Source organism: Chiloscyllium plagiosum, unplaced genomic scaffold (genome assembly GCF_037043375.1).
Source record: "Chiloscyllium plagiosum isolate Xiang-an unplaced genomic scaffold, Cpla_swu_hap1 HiC_scaffold_2, whole genome shotgun sequence".
Taxonomy (NCBI): Eukaryota; Metazoa; Chordata; class Chondrichthyes; order Orectolobiformes; family Hemiscylliidae; genus Chiloscyllium; species Chiloscyllium plagiosum.
Genome location: NW_028270140.1, coordinates 19,953,050 through 19,971,160, shown reverse-complemented (window position 1 = coordinate 19,971,160; position 18,111 = coordinate 19,953,050). Strand labels below are relative to the sequence as shown.

The 18,111-nt window shown below is 44.5% G+C and overlaps 1 protein-coding gene across 8 annotated transcripts in view; it reads left to right on the top strand.

Moving 5' to 3' along the window:
* Positions 1-17,210, top strand: part of LOC122565115 (UDP-glucuronosyltransferase 2A1) — a 112,695-nt gene extending 95,485 nt beyond the window's left edge. For all 8 annotated transcript variants that reach the window (XM_043720775.2, XM_043720751.2, XM_043720785.2 and 5 more), the window contains one exon: positions 14,519-17,210. In XM_043720775.2, the coding sequence (XP_043576710.2) occupies positions 14,519-14,801 (283 nt within the window). In that variant the 3' untranslated portion in view covers positions 14,802-17,210. The remainder of the gene's footprint in view (positions 1-14,518) is intronic.
* The last annotated feature ends 901 nt before the right edge of the window (positions 17,211-18,111 follow it).

Genomic DNA, 18,111 nt, shown 5'->3' with positions numbered 1-18,111 from the left:
GGGTCACCAACCAAACCAGATCCCACAATCCAAACTAGGTGACCTTGATGTGCTCCCGCTACACCAAACAACCACCAGTCAGACTCCCCCATGACCTGGTCTCTCCTTATAGTGTATCTCACTCCCACAAGATTGTTTATATTCACAGATTTTCTTAGCAGGAGCATCAAACAACTAATATTCTAATGAGTATAAACAAAAAAAAATCAAAATGGGGACACCGACAGTGATTTTACTTAGAGAAATAAATGTGTTTTTGAGAGCAAGTGAGGACTATGAAGCATTTGCATTGGCAGTACGTCAAGAAATTGGCTACAACCCTCCTGCATTTAAGTCAAGCTGTTAAACTGTGTGTAGGAAACCCATTTGGGGAAGTCAGTTGTTTTAAAATTTTTTTTAGCTGACTAATATACTAACGTGGGATTTTGTATTTACCTCATAGAGTCATAGAGATGTACAGTATGGAAACAGACCCTTCGGTCCAACTTGTCCATGTCGACTGGATATCTTAAATTAATCTAGTCCCATTTGCCAGCACTTGGCCCATATCCCTCTAAACCCTTCCTATTCATTTACCCATCCAGATGCCTTTTAAATGTTGCAATTGTACAAACCTCCACCACTTCCTGTGGTAGTTCATTCCATAAACACATCACCCTCTGCGTGAAAAAGTTGCCCCTTAGGTCCCTTTTATATATTTCCCGCTCACCCTAAACTACGCCCTCTAATTCTGGACTCCCCCACTCCAGGGAAAAGCCTTTGTTTATTTATCCTATCCATGCCCCCTCATGATGTTATAAACCTCTATAAGGTCGCCCCTCAGCCCCTGACGCTCCAGGGAAAACAGCCCCAGCCTGTTCAGCCTCTCCCTATAGCTCAAATCCTCCAACCCTGGCAACATCCTTGTCAATCTTTTCTGAACCCTTTCAAGTTTCACAACATTTTTCCGATAGAAAGGAGACCAGAATTGCATGCAATATTCCAAAAGTGGCCTAACCAACGTCCTGTCAAGCCGCAGCATGACCTCCCAACTCCTATACTCTATACTCTGACCAGTAAAGGAAAGCATACCAAACGCCTTCTTCACTATCTACCTGCAACTCTACTTTCAAGGAGCTGTGAACCTGCACTTCAAGGTCTCTTTGTTCAGCAACAGTCTCTAGGACTTTACCATTAAGTGTATAAGCCCTGCTAAGATTTGCTTTCCCAAAATGCAGCACCTCGCATTTATCTAAATTAAACTCCGTCTGCCACTCCTGAGCCCATTGGTCCATCCGATCGAGATCCCGTTGTAATCTGAGGTAACCTACTACGCTGTCCACTACACCTCCAAATTTGGTGTCATCTGCAAACTTACTAACTATACCTCCTATGTTCATATCCAAATCATTTATATAATTACAAAAAGTAGTGGACTCAGCACTGATCCTTGTGGCACTCCACCGATCACAGGCCTCCAGTCTGAAAAACAACCCTCCACCACCACCTTCTGTCTTCTACCTTTGAGCCAGTTGTGCATCCAAATGGCTTGTTCTCCCTGTATTCCATGAGATCTAACCTTGCTAACCAGTCTCCCATTGGGAACCTTGTTGAACGCCATACTGACATCCATGTAGATCACGTCCACTGCTCTGCCCTCATCAATCCTTTTTGTTACTTTTACAAAAAAACTCAATCAAGTTTGTAAGACATGATTTCCCACGCATAAAACCATGTTGACTATCCCTAATCAGTCATTGCCTTTCCAAATACATGTACATCCTGTCCCTCAGGATTCCCTCCAACAACTTGCCCACCACCGAGGTCAGGCTCATTGGTCTATAGGTCCCTGGCTTGTCCTTACCATCTTTCTTAAACAGTGACAACACGTTAGCCAACCGCCAGGCTTCTGGCACCTCACCAGTGACTATCGATGATACATATATCTCAGCAAGAGGCTCAGCAATCACTTCTCTAGCTTCCCACAGAGTTCTAAGGTACACCTGATCAAGTCCTTGGGATTTATCCACTTTAAGATATCCAGCACTTCCTCCTCTGTAATATGGACATTTTCCAAGATGTCACCATCTATTTCCCTACATTCTAAATCTTCCATGTCCTTATCCACAGTGTACACTGATGCAAAATACTCGTTTAGTATCTCCTCCCTCTTCTGCAGCTCCACACAAAGGCTGCCTTGCTGATCTTTGAGGGGCCCTATTCGCTCCCTAGTTACCCTTTTGTCCTGAATGGATTTTTAAAAACCCTTTGGATTCTCCTTAACCCTATTTGCCAAAGCTATCTCATGTCCCCTTTTTGCCCTCCTGATTTCCCTCTTAAGGATACTCCATCTGCCTTTATACTCTTCTAAGGATTCACCTGATCTCTCCTGTCTATACCTGTCTTTTTCTTAACCAAATCCTCAATTTCTTTGGTCATCCAGCATTCCCTATACTTACCCCAGCCTTTCCTTTCACTCTAACAGGAATATACTTTCTTTGGACTCTCATTTACTCATTTCTGAAGGCTTTCCATTTTCGAGCCATCTCTTTACTGGTGAACATCTGCTCCCAATCAGCTTTTGAAATTTCTTGCCTAATACCATCAAAATTGGCCTTTCTCCAATTTAGAACTTCAACTGTTAGCTCAGCTCTATTTTTTTCCATCACTATTTAAAACTAGTAGGATTATGGTCGCTGGCCCCAAAGTGCTCCCCCACTGACACCTCAGTCAGGTGCCCTGCCTTATTTCCCAAGAGTAGGTCAGGTTTTGCACCTTCTCTAGTAGGTATATCCACATACTGACTCAGAAAATGTTCTTGTACACTCTTAACAAATTCCTCTCCATCTAAACCCTTAGCACCATGGCAGTCCCAGTCTATGTTTGGAAAGTTAAAATCCTCTCGCATAACCACTGTATTATTCTTACAGATAACTGAAATCTCCTTACAAATTTGTTTCTCAATTTCCCGCTGACTATTAGGGGGTCTATAATACAATCCCAATAAGGTAATTATCTCTTTCTTATTTCTCAGTTCCTCCCAAATAACCTCCCTGGGTGTATTTCTGGGAATATCCTCCCTCGGTACAGCTATCCCTTATCATAAACGCCCCCTCCCCCCGTCTTGCTTCTCTTTCTGTCCTTCCTGTAGCGTTTGTATCCTGGAACATTAAGCTGCCATCCTGTTCATCCCTGATCCACGACTCTGTAATTGTAATGACATTCTCGTCCCATGTTCCTAACCATGCCCTGAGTTCATATGCCTTCCCTGTTAGGCCTCTTGCATTGAAATAAATGCAGTTTAATTTATCAGTCCTACCTTGTTCTCTGCTTTGTCCCTGACTGTTTAACTCATTTCTTTTCTCAGCTGTACGAATCTCAGATTGACCTCTTTCCTCACTATCTCTCGGGTCCCATCCCCCTTCCTTACTAATTTAAATCCTCCCAAGCAACTGTAGCAAATCTCCCTGCCTTCCAGTTCAGGTGCAATCCATCCTTCTTGTCCAGGTCACGTTTACCCCAGAAGAGATTTCAATGATCCAACAATGTGAATCCTTCTCCCACACAACAGCTCCAGCCATGCATCCATCTGCTCTATCCTCATGTTCTTACCCTCACTAGCTCGTAGCACTGGGAGTAATCCAGATATTACTACCCTTGAGGAACTCCTTTTTTAATTCCTGCCTGACGTTCTATATTCTCCTTTCAGAATCTCAATCTTTTCCCTTCCTATGTTGTTGGTACCAGTGTGTACAATGACCTCCTGCTGGTCCCTCTCCCCCGTGAGAACATTCTGCACCCTCTCTGAGACATCCTTCATCCTGGCACCAAGGAGGCAACACACTATTCAGATTTTTCTCTGCTGGCTGCAGAAACGTCAGTTTGTCACCCGGACTAGAGAGTCACCTAACATAATTGATCGCTTGGAACCCGATGTACCCAACCCGATGTACCCCTCATTACATTAAAGCCAGTCTTGATACCAGAAATCTGGCTGTTCGTGCTGCATTCCCCTGAAAGTCCATCATCCCCTACATTTTCCAAAACAGCATACATGTTTGAAATGGGAATAGCCACAGAACACTCCTATACTAACCGTCTACCTCCCCTACCTTACCTGGAGTTAACCCATCTACCTGATTGTATCTGCGGCTTTTCTCTCTTCCTATAACTGCCATCCATCACACCCCCCCACCTCTTGTAAATTCTTCACTGCCTCTAACTGTCGCTCCAATCGATCCATTTGATCTGACAGGATTTGCAATGAACAACATTCATTGCAGATATAATCCTCAGTAACCCTTAAACTCTCACGGTACTCCCACATCCGACAAGATGAGCATATCACTGTACTAAAGGCCATTTTGGTCTTTCCAATCTACACACCCAGTAAATAACATTGTCTTATTACTCTGCAAAACACTGCTCCAGGCTAACTTAATACTTATGGCTTATATTTTTAAAATTGAATCATGAGACTGATCCCAGTAAAAAAAATATAATCAAGAAAGAACCCACTCTACTCACTATTGTAGATTCACAGCAAGGCTATACTTAAAACTATTCACTTATCTGTTTCTGTGCTGTGACCTCTCCCAAACAGGTGTCTCCAAGATTAGTTGTGAATGTCGCTGTTTGTTAGGTTTTCCTAGACACACTGCGATGTCCAGCGATACATGAATTCAAACAGCAAAGGCAGTAAGTTCGCAGATTCACTGCTGTGTCAGTTAGCAGTGTGGGTTTCTTTCTCTCTCTCTCCCTTACAGACCATGTACTTGCTGCCTTTGTTGTCTTTCTCCCTTTTAAAACTGCTGTTGTTTTGACTTATTTTTTCCAAAAGTTCCAAAACAATGCAACAGCATATAAAACAGTAATTGCTGCTCTTAGGAATTCGAAGAAATCACCTCCAGCACCTAAAATACCTCAAAAAAGGAGCAGTCCGTTACGGCCAGAAATTTTTTTTCCGTCCTCCATCTTAGTGCATTTTTTTCCATTATTCTTTCATGGCATGTGGGGGCATCATTGGCACAGCGAACGTTTTGTTGATTATCCATAATTGCCATTGAACTGAATGACTTGGTAGAATAAGAGTCCAGGTTTGGAGTCATATTTAAGCCAGACAAGGTGAGGTCAGCAGATTCCCTTCCTTTAAAGGGCATTAGAGAACCATATCTTTTTAATATTCATTCATGGATGTGGGTATCACTGGTTGGACCAACATTTATTGTCCATCTCTAGATGCCTTTGAAAACGTGGTTGTGAACTGCCTTCTTGATCTGCCACAGTTCATTTGCTATTAGAGAGGGAGTTCCAGGATTTTGATCTGGAGATAGTTCAGGAATGGTGATATAATTCCAAATTAGAATGGTGAATCGCTTGGAGGGGAACTTGCAATTGGTGATGTTACCATGCATCTGCTGACCTTGTCGTCTTAGATGGTAGGGGATATACCCGGGCAATTTGCCAGCTTGGAGAAAGTGAGGACTGCAGATGCTGGAGATGAGAGCTGAAAAATGTGTTGCTGGAAAAGCGCAGCAGGTCAGGCAGCATCAAAGGAGCAGGAGAATCGACGTCTTGGGCATAAGCCCTTCTTCAGGAATGAGGAGGGTGTGCCAAGCAGGCTAAAATAAAAGATAGGGAGGAGTGACTTGGGAGAGGGGTGTTGGGAATGCGATAGGTGGAAGGACATTAAGGTGAGGGTGATAGGCTGGAGAGAGGTTGGGGGTGGAGAGGTTGGGGAGAAGATTGCAGGTCAAGAAGGCGATGCTGAGTCCGAGGGTTGGGACTGAGAAAAGGTGGGGGAGGGAGGGGAAATGAGGAAGCTGGAGAAATCTGCATTCATCCCTTGTGGTTGGAGGGTTCCTAGGCGGAAGATGAGGCGCTCCTCCTCCAGGCATCATGTTGCCATGGTCTGGCGATAGAGGCGGCCAAGGACCTGCATGTCCGTGGCGGAGTGGGAGGGGGAGTTAAAGTGTTCAGCCCCGGGGTGGTTGGGTTGGTTGGTGCGGGTGTTCCAGAGGTGTTCTCTGAAATGTTCCGCAAGGAGGCGGCCTGTCTCCCCAATGTATAGGAGGCCACATCGGGTGCAGCGGATGCAGTAAATGATGTGTGTGGAGGTGCAGGTGAATTTGTGACGGATATTGAAGAATCCCTTAGGGCCTTGGAGGGAAGTGAGGGGGGAGGTGTGGGCGCAGGTTTTGCATTTCTTGCGGTTGCAGGGTGAGGTGCCGGGAGAGGAGGTTGGGTTGGTGGGGGGTGTGGACCTGGTGAGAGAATCGCGGAGGGAGTGGTCTTTCCGGAACGCTGATAGGGGAGGGGAGGGGAGGGAAATATATCCCTGGTGGTGGGGTCTGTTTGGAGGTGGCGGAAATGACGAAGGATGATACGATGTATCTGGAGATTGGCGGGGTGGTAGGTGAGGACCAGTGGGGTTCTGTCTTGGTGGACGGGTGGGCTTCAAAGGCGGAGGAGCGGGAAGTGGAGGAGATGCGGTGGATAGCATCGTCAACCACGTCTGAGGGGAAATTGCGGTCTTTGAAGAAGGAGGCCATCTGGGTTTTTCGGTATTGGAATTGGTCCTCTTGGGAGCAGATGCGGCGGAGGTGAAGGAGTTGGGAATATGGGATGGTGTTTTTACAGGGGGCAGCGTGGGAGGAGGTGTAATCTAAGTAGCTGTGGGAGTCAGTCGGTTTATAGTAAACTTCCGTGTTGAGTCAGTCGTCCGAGATAGAAATGGAGAGGTCTAGGAGGGGAGGAAGGAGTCTGAGAGAGTCCAGGTAAATTTGAGGTCAGGATGGAAGGTGTTAGTAAAGTGGATGAACTGTTCAACCTCCTTGTGGGAGCACGAGGTAGCGCCAATACAGTCATCGATGTAGCGGAGGAAAAGGTGGGGTGTGGTGCCAGTGTAGCTGCGGAAGATGGACTGTTTCACATATCCGACGAAGAGGCAGGCATAGCTGGGGCCCATGCGGGTGCCCATGGCTACTCCTTTGGTTTGGAGGAAGTGGGAGGATTGGAAAGAGAAGTTGTTCAGAGTGAGGACCAGTTCAGTCAGTCGAAGGAGGGTGTCAGTGGAAGGGTACTGGTTGGTTCGGCGGGAAAGGAAGAAGCGGAGGGCTTTGCGGCCTTCGTGATGGGGGATGGAGGTGTACAGGGACTGGATGTCCATGGTGAAGATAAGGCATTGGGGGCCGGGGAAGCAAATCATGGAGGAGGTAGAGGGCGTGGGTGGTGTCCTGAACGTAGGTGGGGAGTTCTTGGACTAAGGGGGACAGGACCATGTCAAGGTATGCAGAGATGAGTTCGGTGGGGCAGGAGCAGGCTGAGACAATGGGTCGGCTGGGGCAGTCAGGTTTCTGGATTTTAGGCAGGAGGTAGAAACGGGCGGTGTGGGGTTGTGGGACTGTGAGGTTGGAGGTGGTGGATGGGAGATCCCCTGAGGTGATGAGGTTCTGGATGGTCTGAGAGATGATGGTTTGGTGGTGGGAGGTGGGGTCGTGGTAAAGGGGGCAGTAGGAGGAGGTGTCCGCGAGCTGGCATTTAGCCTCAGCAATGTAAAGGTCGGTACGCCAAACTACCACTGCGCCTCCTTTGTCTGCCGATTTGATAGTGAGGTTGGGGTTGGAGCGGAGGGAGTGGAGGGCTGCACATTGCGAGGGTGAGAGGTTGGAGTGGGTGAGAGGGGTGGACAGGTTGAGCTGGTCAATGTCGCGACGGCAATTGGCAATGAAGAGATCAAGGGCGGGTAAGAGGCCAGCACGGGGTGTCCAGGTGGACAGGGTGTGTTTGAGGCGGGAGAAGGGGTCGTCAGAGGGTGGGCGAGAATCCTGGTTGAAGAAGTAGGCACGGAGGCGAAGGTGGCGGAAGAATTGTTTGATGTCTCGCCGTGTGTTGAACTCATTAATCTGGGAACGTAGGGGGATGAAGATGAGGCCTCTGATGAGGACTGATCTTTTATCCTCAGAGAGGGGGAGGTCTGGAGGGAAAGTGAAAATACGGCAGGGCTGGGAGCTAGGACCTGGGACCTGGTGTGGGGCTGGAGCTGGGAGTGGGGGCAGGGTAAGGCGTGGGGGAAGAGTTAGTCATGGGGGTGGGGTTAGGCACGGGGCGGAGATCGGCGCGGGAGCGGAGATCGGCGCGGGGGCGGGATCGGTGTGGGGACGGGGATCGGCGTGGGGCGGGGATCGGGCGGGGCGGAGGCTCATGCGGTGTGGTCGTTGTGCAGGCGAGTGACGTCACTGGGGGTGGAAGTAGATGCGGCGACAGCAACTCCGGGGGTGGAAGTGGCTGCGGTGAATGCAGAAACGGTGTTATTCCCGGTGGTTGTGGACCCGCGGAGGCCGCGAATCTGTCGGTGATGGTCTTCCTGGTGATTGTGGAGGCGGTTGTCTGGGCGGCGATCGCGAAGGGTGCATGGTCGGTAGGGGCGGAAGTGATGTCATGGTTCGCCGTGGCGGCTACTGCACCCGATGTGGCTTCCTATACATTGGGGAGACATGCCGCCTACTTGCGGAACGTTTCAGAGTACACCTCTGGAACATAGCACCAACCAACCCAACCGCCCCGTGGCTGAACACTTTAACTCACCCTCCCACTCCGCCAATGACATGCAGGTCTTTGGCCGCCTCCATCGCCAGACCATGGCAACACGACGCCTGGAGGAAGAGCGCCTCATCTTCCGCCTAGGAACCCTCCAACCACAAGGGATGAATGCAGATTTCTCCAGCTTCTTCATTTCCCCCCCCCCCCACCCCCCACCTTTACTCAGTCCCAACCCTCGGACTCAGCATCGCCTTCTTGACCTGCAATCTTCTTCCTGACCTCTCCGCCCCCTCACCGCATCTACTTCCGCCCCCAGTGACGTCACTCGCCTGCACAACGACCACACCGCATGCGCCTCCGCCCCCGCACCGATCCCCGCCCCACGACCCCATCACCCTCACCTTAACGTCCTTCCACCTATCGCATTCCCAATGCCCCTCCCCCTAAGTCCCTCCTCCCTACCTTTTATCTTAGCCTGCTTGGCACACCCTCCTCATTCCTGAAGAAGGGCTTATGCCCGAAACGTTGATTCTCCTGCTCCTTTGATGCTGCCTGACCTGCTGCGCTTTTCCAGCAACACATTTTTCAGCTCTGATCTCCAGCATCTGCAGTCCTCACTTTCTCCAAGGTGGCAAATTTCCAGGGTATATCCACTACCATCTAAAAGGACAAGGTCAGCAGATGCATGGTAACATCACCAATTGCCTGACCTGCTGCGCTTTTCCAGCAACACATTTTTCAATTTGCCACCTTGTCAGGGAGATGCCATTGTTGTAACTGTCCATGAACAGCTTGGCTAGGGGCATGTCAAGGTCTGGAGCACAGTTTTTTCAGTACTATTGTCAGAATGCTTTCAGGAGTCTTTGGACTGTCTAATGTCTTAAGCCTTTTCTTGATATTTCTTGGAGGTAGTCAGAGTGACTGAATCTGTGATGTTTGCGCCCTTCAGAGGATATTGAGATGTATTACCCAATTTAGACTGATGATTAAACCTTATAATTGTACTGTTGGGCTTCCTCTTCACTGCACATATTTGTGAAACCTCCTCTTGTTTAATTGATATGAAATGTGGCAGGACTGCAGAGCTGGGAAATGGTCCATTGGTGTGGAATTGCTTAGCCCAGTCATGCTTATGTTTCTTCACACACAGGTATTCTTGTGTTGGAGTTTAATTATGGACTAGGCCACACCCCATCAAAACATTTCCAGAAAGTAGCCCGGACCCTAGCATTGCTAGTTGTTTTAAGCAGGTATAACACGGATATTCCAGGAGTGATGCAGCTGGTCAAACCATTTAGTTTTAAACAAAACACAATTTACTTTCAAGATTTACTTACCCAATGAAACACAAACAAAAGAGGACAGAATACTGAATAACTTAACCTATCCACAAACCCAACAGATCATCCCAACTTCATGACGCTGTTTCAAATATTTGCAACAATCCCTATAAACACCCCTTGGCACAAAAGATAAAATCAAGCACAGGGTTTTACAGGAGAGATGTCAGAGGGAGAGTACCAGCATGGACCTGCTTCTTTGGGTCCAGCAGCTTCAAAAACTCTACTGTGCTAAAACTATACCAAACCAGAGAAAAACTGATCTGGGAGAATTGGCCACTCCCCTTACATTGTACAAGTGTCTTATTTAAAAACTTGAAAGCATTTTGCTTGAGACAGTGTCTGTTAGCTATAATTAAACTGGCCCTAAACCCACCCAAACTCTGACTTTCAGAGTCTGTGTCATTTATGACCTCTCTGGAAAAAAAAAGCCAAGGAAAACGTAACCTTGGTAAAGGAGCAGCATTGTCACAGGTTTCACAAGGTTAATACCTTTTTGTTAAGATATGCCTAGTATTGTTGCTGTCATGTGCCCTCCTGCATTTGTTATTGAATAGGGATTGATCGTTGTCTTAATGGTAATGGGAGAGTGGGGTTTATGCCGGGCCATGAGTTTGCAGATTGTCTTTGAGCACAATGCTGCTGCTGGTGGCACACAGTACCTCATGGATGCCCAGTTTTGATTTGCTAGTCTGTCCCATTTGCCATGGTGATTGTATGCCATACAATACAATGGAGCTTACCTTCAATGTGATGCTGCAACTTTATCTCCCTGAGGACTGTGTGATGGTCACTTCTATAGAGACTGTCATAGACAGATGCATCTACAGAGGCAGATAAGGGAGGCTGAAGTTGAGTATATTTTTCTGTCTTGTTTGTTCCTTTACCACCTGTTGCCAACCCAGTGTAGCATCAGTGTTTTGTAGGACTTGACCAGCTCAGTCAATAGTGTTCTTGCTGGCTATTCTTGGTGATGGACACTGAAATTTCCTGCCCAGAATACATTGTCAACTTCCAGTGGCTTCCTCTAATTGTGTTCAATAGGAAAGACCACCAATTCATCAGCTGAGGTTGGGGGCGATATGTGGTGATTAGCAGGAGCTTTCCTTGCCCATGTTTGACCTGATGCTATGAGATTTCCTGGAACTCGCCGTGAAAGTCCAACTGAGGGAGTTGAAGAAATAACGGGAAGTAATTCCAATCATTATGCAACTTTCTTGCCCAATTACGTAAAAGGCTTTTGGTTCACATTTTGTGACAAATTGTTTATTTTTGTCATTGGGCAGTTTACAAATCAGTGATGGATAGAGTGATGCTGAATTTTATGGTCAATTGCTGAGGTTTGTAAACGTTACAGTAAAGATAGTAATCTGCTGCTGAGGCTATTTAACTGCCAACTCATATTGGTGTATTGAAATTAAAAAAATGTTATTAAGGTTAGACAAAGGGATGCGACCAGTGGCTGGCAGCTCCACACTTTCTGCTTCTTCAAGGACTCCTGAAGACCTTTGCAGGATGTTGCAGTTGGCTATATTCAGATGCACTGTACAGGAAACCAATGCCATCACATGTGTTGGGGCAGGCCTAAATGAGCATTTTGTCTGTCAGAATGAGTTGGTATTTGGGGTTGTAGCATTGATTTGCTGTCCATAGATGGAAAATGTCATTAACAGCAGAAAGATGGCAATGCAGGCATCTACCAGGTGTAGAAAGTGAAAACTGTAGATGCTGGAGGTCAGAGTCAAAGAGTGTGGTGCTGGAAAAGCACAGCCAGTCAGGCAGCATCTGAGGAGCAGGAGAGTTGATGTTTCGAGAAGGTAGATGAAGTGGAGGTGAAGGCAATAGGTCGGAGAGGAGGGTGGAGCTTATAGGTGGGAAGGAAGATTGACAGGGAGGGAAGGTCAAGTTGGAAGGTTGGATTTGGGATAAGGTAAGGGGAGGGGAAATGAGGAAACTGGTGAAATCCACATTGATCCTGTGTGGTTGGCGGGTCCCAAGGCAGAAGATGAAGCATTCTTCTTCCAGGCATCGGGTGGCTAGAATTTGGCGGTAGAGCCAATAATGCCCCCTCATGCCATGAAATTCCTCACTGCCTCTAATTGTTGCTCCAACCGATCCATTCGATCTGACAGGATTCGCAATCAACAACATTTATTGCAGATATAATTCTCAGTAACCCTTAAACTCTCCTGAAACTCCCACATCCGACAAGAAGAGAATACCACTGTACTAAAGGCCATTTTGGTTCTTCTAATCTACAGACCCAGTAAATAACATTGCCTTATTACTCTGCAAAACACTGCTCCAGGCTAACTTAATACCTATGGCTTATATTTTTAAAATTTAATCAAGAGACCAATCCCAGTAAAAACATATAATCAAGAAAGAACCCACTCTACTCATTATTGTAGATTTACAGCAAGGCAATACTTAAAGCTATTCACATCTGTTTTTGTGCTGTGATCTTTCCCATTTGAACAGGCTAACTGAATGGGCAAGAAAATGGCAGATGGAATATAATGTGAATAAGTATAAAGTTATTCACTTTAGTAGAGAAAAAAAATTACTTAAATGGCGAGAGGTTTGGAAATGTTGGTGTCCAAAGCGACCTGGGTGTCTTTATTCATAGGTCATTAAAACCTAGCAAAGAAGTGTAACAATTGATAAAGAATGGTGTATTAATCTTCATCACAAAGGAATTTGAGTACAGATGTAAAGATTTCTTCCAACAATTTTATAGAACCTTGGTGTGACTGCATCTGGAGTATTGTGTACAGTGTTGATATTCTTTTCAAAGGAAGAATGTATACATTGTTGATGAAATTCAATAGAAGTTCACTTAAGATGGTGAATTTGAAAAAATGCATTTATGGGATTTGGGATAGCATTTACTGCCTATCTCCATATGCCCTAGAATATGAACCTCGAGTTGAACCATTAGACCATAAAATGTAGGACTAGAGCAGGCAATAAAGCCTTTCCTCATAATGCAATCCAGTAATTCCAGGCATTAGTCAAGTAAACCTTACAGCATTATCATTCCTTCCATAAGAGCAGTGACTAGTATTAATAAGTCATTTTGCCTATGACCCTGAATCCTGGATGCTATGGATAGTCCCCAGCCTACTGGGGCAGTAACCAGATTGCCTGAAAAAAGTAGAATCTGCCTGATATTATCAAGAAATGGGCACCACCAATTAGAAAAATGTAGACAGCTATGGGCTTGAGTTTCCATGTGCCCAAGTATTCATAATTAGTATTTGATTTGCTGTGACTTTGACATTGCCAACAGTATTGACCCATGAGTAGTTTGATATCAGTTGTTGCAGTAAGACTGATGTTCAATGAAGTCATTTTGGACAGTCAGACCAGTTTCCAATGTGCACAAATTTGCTCATAATGCAGCAGTTAGGAATCATGCAAAGAGAAGCTAATGAGGAGGTAAGATAGATAGAAACATCTCTTTGTAACAAACATCACTGATCTGAAATGTGAGTTAAGGTTTTGGATCTAGTTTTATTGATGTTGCTCTTGCTTGATGACTCGTGAGTGTAACAGAGGTAATTTTTTGACTTTAACAAACATTCTAGGTTAAATGACCCAGAGGATATTCAACAGTTTGTAAAAATGAAAGTGATTGCCTGATAAAACTAGCTGTTTGCCAAACAGGAACTCGCCTTTCAATTGGTTCACCGGGGAGAACGGCTTCCTCCTGTCTCTCTATCCCTGATGTTACTTACACCACTCCCTTTGCCTCCTGCTTCCAGCACTTCCTCTGCTGTTCCCTCCTATTGTTATTTTTAAGAATGCCCAGGACTCTGGGGTTGGGTTGGTGAAGGGAGCAAGGATTTCTGTACTTTTTAGTTAGGCTCATCAAAACAGTTGTTATAAACAACAAATATTGGCATTTGGCATGAAGTGTAAATAACACTGTGCTGTATGTCATTGATCAATGGACCTGAATCCTGCAAATGTTTGATCTTACTGTAAAGTTTCTTCTAGCAGTGTAATTCTGCCAATTCTGTCAATAATCAACCGGTTTGATAGAACTGACCTCAAATAAATGTTGGAATTGTGCACATGAAATGCGGACATTGCTGTTCAGATGAAAATAACTATATTAATTGTGCTACTCCTGAGTTACCTATCCTTCCTTTTGCTCGTTTCACCTTTGATGGTGAGCTGCAGAGTAGGGCAGCATACATGAAGGAAACAACACTATACTGCCCACATATCTATGGTCACTGATCTATATGGTTAATTGCCCCATTAAACTCTCAAATTTAAAATTCTAAATTTTCTGTTCAAATTCCACTCTAGCGCAATAATCTTAAATAATTCTGTGCCTTTCCAGTTGTTCTGTCCCACCATTGGCCTATCTTTGTAATCATTTTAAGCTCTGGCTCTGCTTTTCACCCTGTTCTCATCCTCTAAGATATTCCATAAAACAGAACTTCTTTGGCCAAGTTGTTGGCGACCTGTCCTAATGTCATTTTCTTTGGCTCTGTGACAGTTTTTGTCTGATGACACTCTTGTGGAGCTCCTTGGGATTTCCCATTATGTTAAAGTCACTTTGTAAATGCAAGTCATTATTCATACCTGGGTATTCGGACAAAATGAAGGGAGATTGTAAAATAAACTGCTTATGTTTTTCTTAGTTACAAAGAAAATGCACTGAAGTTATCTCGGATTCAACATGACCAGCCAATGACTCCACTGGAGAGAGCGGTGTTCTGGATTGAGTTTGTAATGCGCCACGGGGGAGCTCAACATTTGCGGCCTGCAGCACATTCCCTATCCTGGTACCAGTACCATTGCCTGGATGTGATAGCATTTCTGTTTATCTGTTTAGCAGCCATTGTATTTGCCGTCAAAAAATGCTGCATGTTTTGCTGCCGAAAATGCAGAGGTACAAGGGAAAAGAAAAACAAGGTCGAATAATGGTCTTTAATGAATAAGGTGACAAATTTATAACACCATTTAACTACTTTGAAAGTTATATTAACATGGTTAAAATTACATGGTGCTCTAAATATGCTTAATCAAAACTAAGGATCAAAAAAAATCATTAGAATCAATTATCAATTTATTGATAGTCATAGCAGCAGGGACCCGGGTTCAATTCCAGTCTTGGGCAACTGACTATGTGGAATTTGCACGTTCTCCCTGTGTCTGCGTGGGATTCCTCCCACAGTCCAAAGATGTGCAGGTTTGGTGAATTGGCCATGCTAAATTGCCAATAGTGTGAAGGAATGTGTAGGTTAGGTGCATTAGCTAGGGGAAAATGTAAAAGTAATAGGGTAGGGGAATGGGTTTGGCTGGGATACTGTTTGGAAGGTCGGTGTGGACTTGTTGGGCCAAATGGCCTGTTTCCACACTGTAGGGATTCTATAATTCTATCATTCAACTCACTGCTGAATCATTCATTGCACTCCAATGTTGCATCTGTCAAATTTTAAATTGTGCCTAAAAATCATTGGATTTTAAGCTTAAAAAAAAAAATTCTGGGGGACAAGGGTGTCATTCTTACTAACTTTGGAAAGATACGTGATTCTTCTCACTGCAATCTGTGTGATAAAGATATTGCTGGTAGGTCAGGAGTTTCAGGATTTTGACTCTGTGATGAAAAAGGAATCAAGATATATGCCCAGGTGTGAATGTTGTTTAATAGTTTGAGGACAAGACATTTGAAAACATCTGTCCATTTATTAATTTGCACAGTGATATCTCTACACCAGAAGAAAGATTGGCAGGAAGTCTGCATTATGCTTCAGTGCTCTAACTATTGATAACGAGAAATATGCAATCATCACAGATCAAAATGTTGCACTGAATTTGCCAGATTAGGGCTTCTAATTATTCCTTCATCAGAAAACTCCCATCAAGTATTATGGTTAGTTCACCGTCTGTCATTGCAGCTACTCCTGCCTTGGTTTCCACAGCCAAAATAACTAACGGTGTGCTGTGGATACAGGGTTTCCCAATTTAATGGTTTAATATGTGATAGGTTACTTCACAAGGCCACAAATTCATCCTTCCACAGCACTGAGCTAAGAGGTTGAATTGTAGGAACTGGGCAAGAGGAGGGAAGGGACTAGCTAGAGTATTTGGCGTGTTTTCGCCACTTCCATTATGAGTACTCAACTGCACTGAACACATACACAACATACATGTACACAAATGTGTGTGTGCACACACTCTCAAATGCAAAAAAACCCCCAAAACACACCCTCCCTCTCACTACATGTGCGCGTGCACGCACACACACACCCAGTTAACTGGTTTGCCAAATGATCTGTTGTTGCCAAGATTCACTTCCCATCTCCTCTACAAGGTAAACATAAAAAATTAATATTCTGCCAAACTGTGTAGTTGAGAAATTTAACACACTCAGCCAGCTTAAAACAATTTGATAAAAAACCTTTTCATATGAGCTCTGATGAATATTCATTTAGACTCAAAACATTAGCTTGCTTCCTCTCCATAGATGCTGCCTGACCCACTGTGATCTCCAGCATTTTTTGTTTTCATTTCAGATTCTAGCAATCTGCAGTAATTTGCTCCTCTCAGACCTTTTACATTGACTTGGCAGATATCTCATCTGAAAGTCAACACAACCGCCAGTGCAGCAGTCCCTCAGTACACCTCAAGAAACTTAAGCCATTGATGGGCTTGAAACCATAACCCTATGGATTTCCGACAAGACTTGCCAGGCTTGCAACAAAGTCTGCAAAGCATGGGCTAAATGACTGATGGGTTATCTCTGGGTGGTCATTAGTTTTCTTCACTCATTGGGCCATCTTCATCAATATTGATCTCCCTTGGACATTATCTCTTCAATCATTTTACTGATGGAATGCTCCTGTGTTTGCATGTAACGATTTTTTAAATATCAGACTTAATTGGCATTCTATAAACCCCTATTGACACAACTTTGAAACATTATTTTATTTTTAGCAAGCAGGAAATAGTGTTTAAAATGGTGTTATTGCAAAACATGCTGCATTCTCAAACAAATTTGAGGAGTACTCGAGACTAGGCTTTACTACTATATCACTGTGAGGCAGCAGAATTAATTTAGCTGTCACTCTAAAATGAGTGAACTTAGGAACTTACTACATTTAATTCCTAATCAGACCTAACTCATATTATGGGCTTTATGAAATTTTTTATCTTATTTTTGAAAAACATCCTTCAAATCTGAGGAAGGACCAATTTGAGAGTGTGTCTTCTGCTATCAGGTTGGGTAACCACTTCCCAGCCCCATCCTCACTGTAAAAGTGAAAGTAAATATAGATTTCTGTATTACAAATTGTTTTAATAATAATTAATAAAATGAGATTTTTCAAACTCTGCTTTGTTTACTTTTTTCAAGTTTCACTCATTTAAGAATAGCTTTAGCAGAATGAAAATGTTAACTATTTTATTACTAATTATAAATACAACCTGCCCACTTATGATGGTCTCAAAACTATACAGAGAGTAAAATCTTTGGGCAGAATCTCACACTTTTGAGTGACATGAGATATGGTGGAATGTGTGGCAGAATCGGGTGACAAATGTGTGAGGCTCATCTTGACACCAGGGGCAACTTGCATTACCTTTTATGCTTTTCACAAGCAATGTGATAAAATTCATGTTAGGCAGTGGAAAGTTACCGATTGACTGTGATTATTGCTAAATGCCTTGTTAAACGGCTCAACTCACCTCGGACTCCTATTCTTACCAAATTCACCCAGCGAGTTTGACATTGGGGAAACACGACAAGGAAACCAGAGCTGGTACTCAGTGGATTTAGCTCATCATTTGCTCTGAATGACGTCACCTACAAACAAAACTGCAGCACAGCACAAGATAGACCAGCTGCATGTATACTTCCTACACAGACTTTGGCATGCAACATTTGGAAAGCCCTCACAGCTATCCTGGAATCCCTCTGATACACTGGCGTGAAGTTCAGGGAGCACCAACCTACATTGCAGGATTTACTATCAACTTGTACAGAAGGGCTGCAATAGAGATACTTATTATGCAGGCACAGAACCACACCTCTTGGCGAGATTAGGCTGTGTCTCAGGATGCTGACTTGCTCTCTTAATGCTCGCTCTCTTGATGCTTACCTATGTGCTTGCAGTATCCCTGCCTTGCCTTGTACATAACCAGGCTGTTTGCTTTGCTGTTTAGCAGTCTACAGTGGTGGGACTGCACATTCTGCTGTAAGACAATTTGCTCCATCATTATCACACTGGCA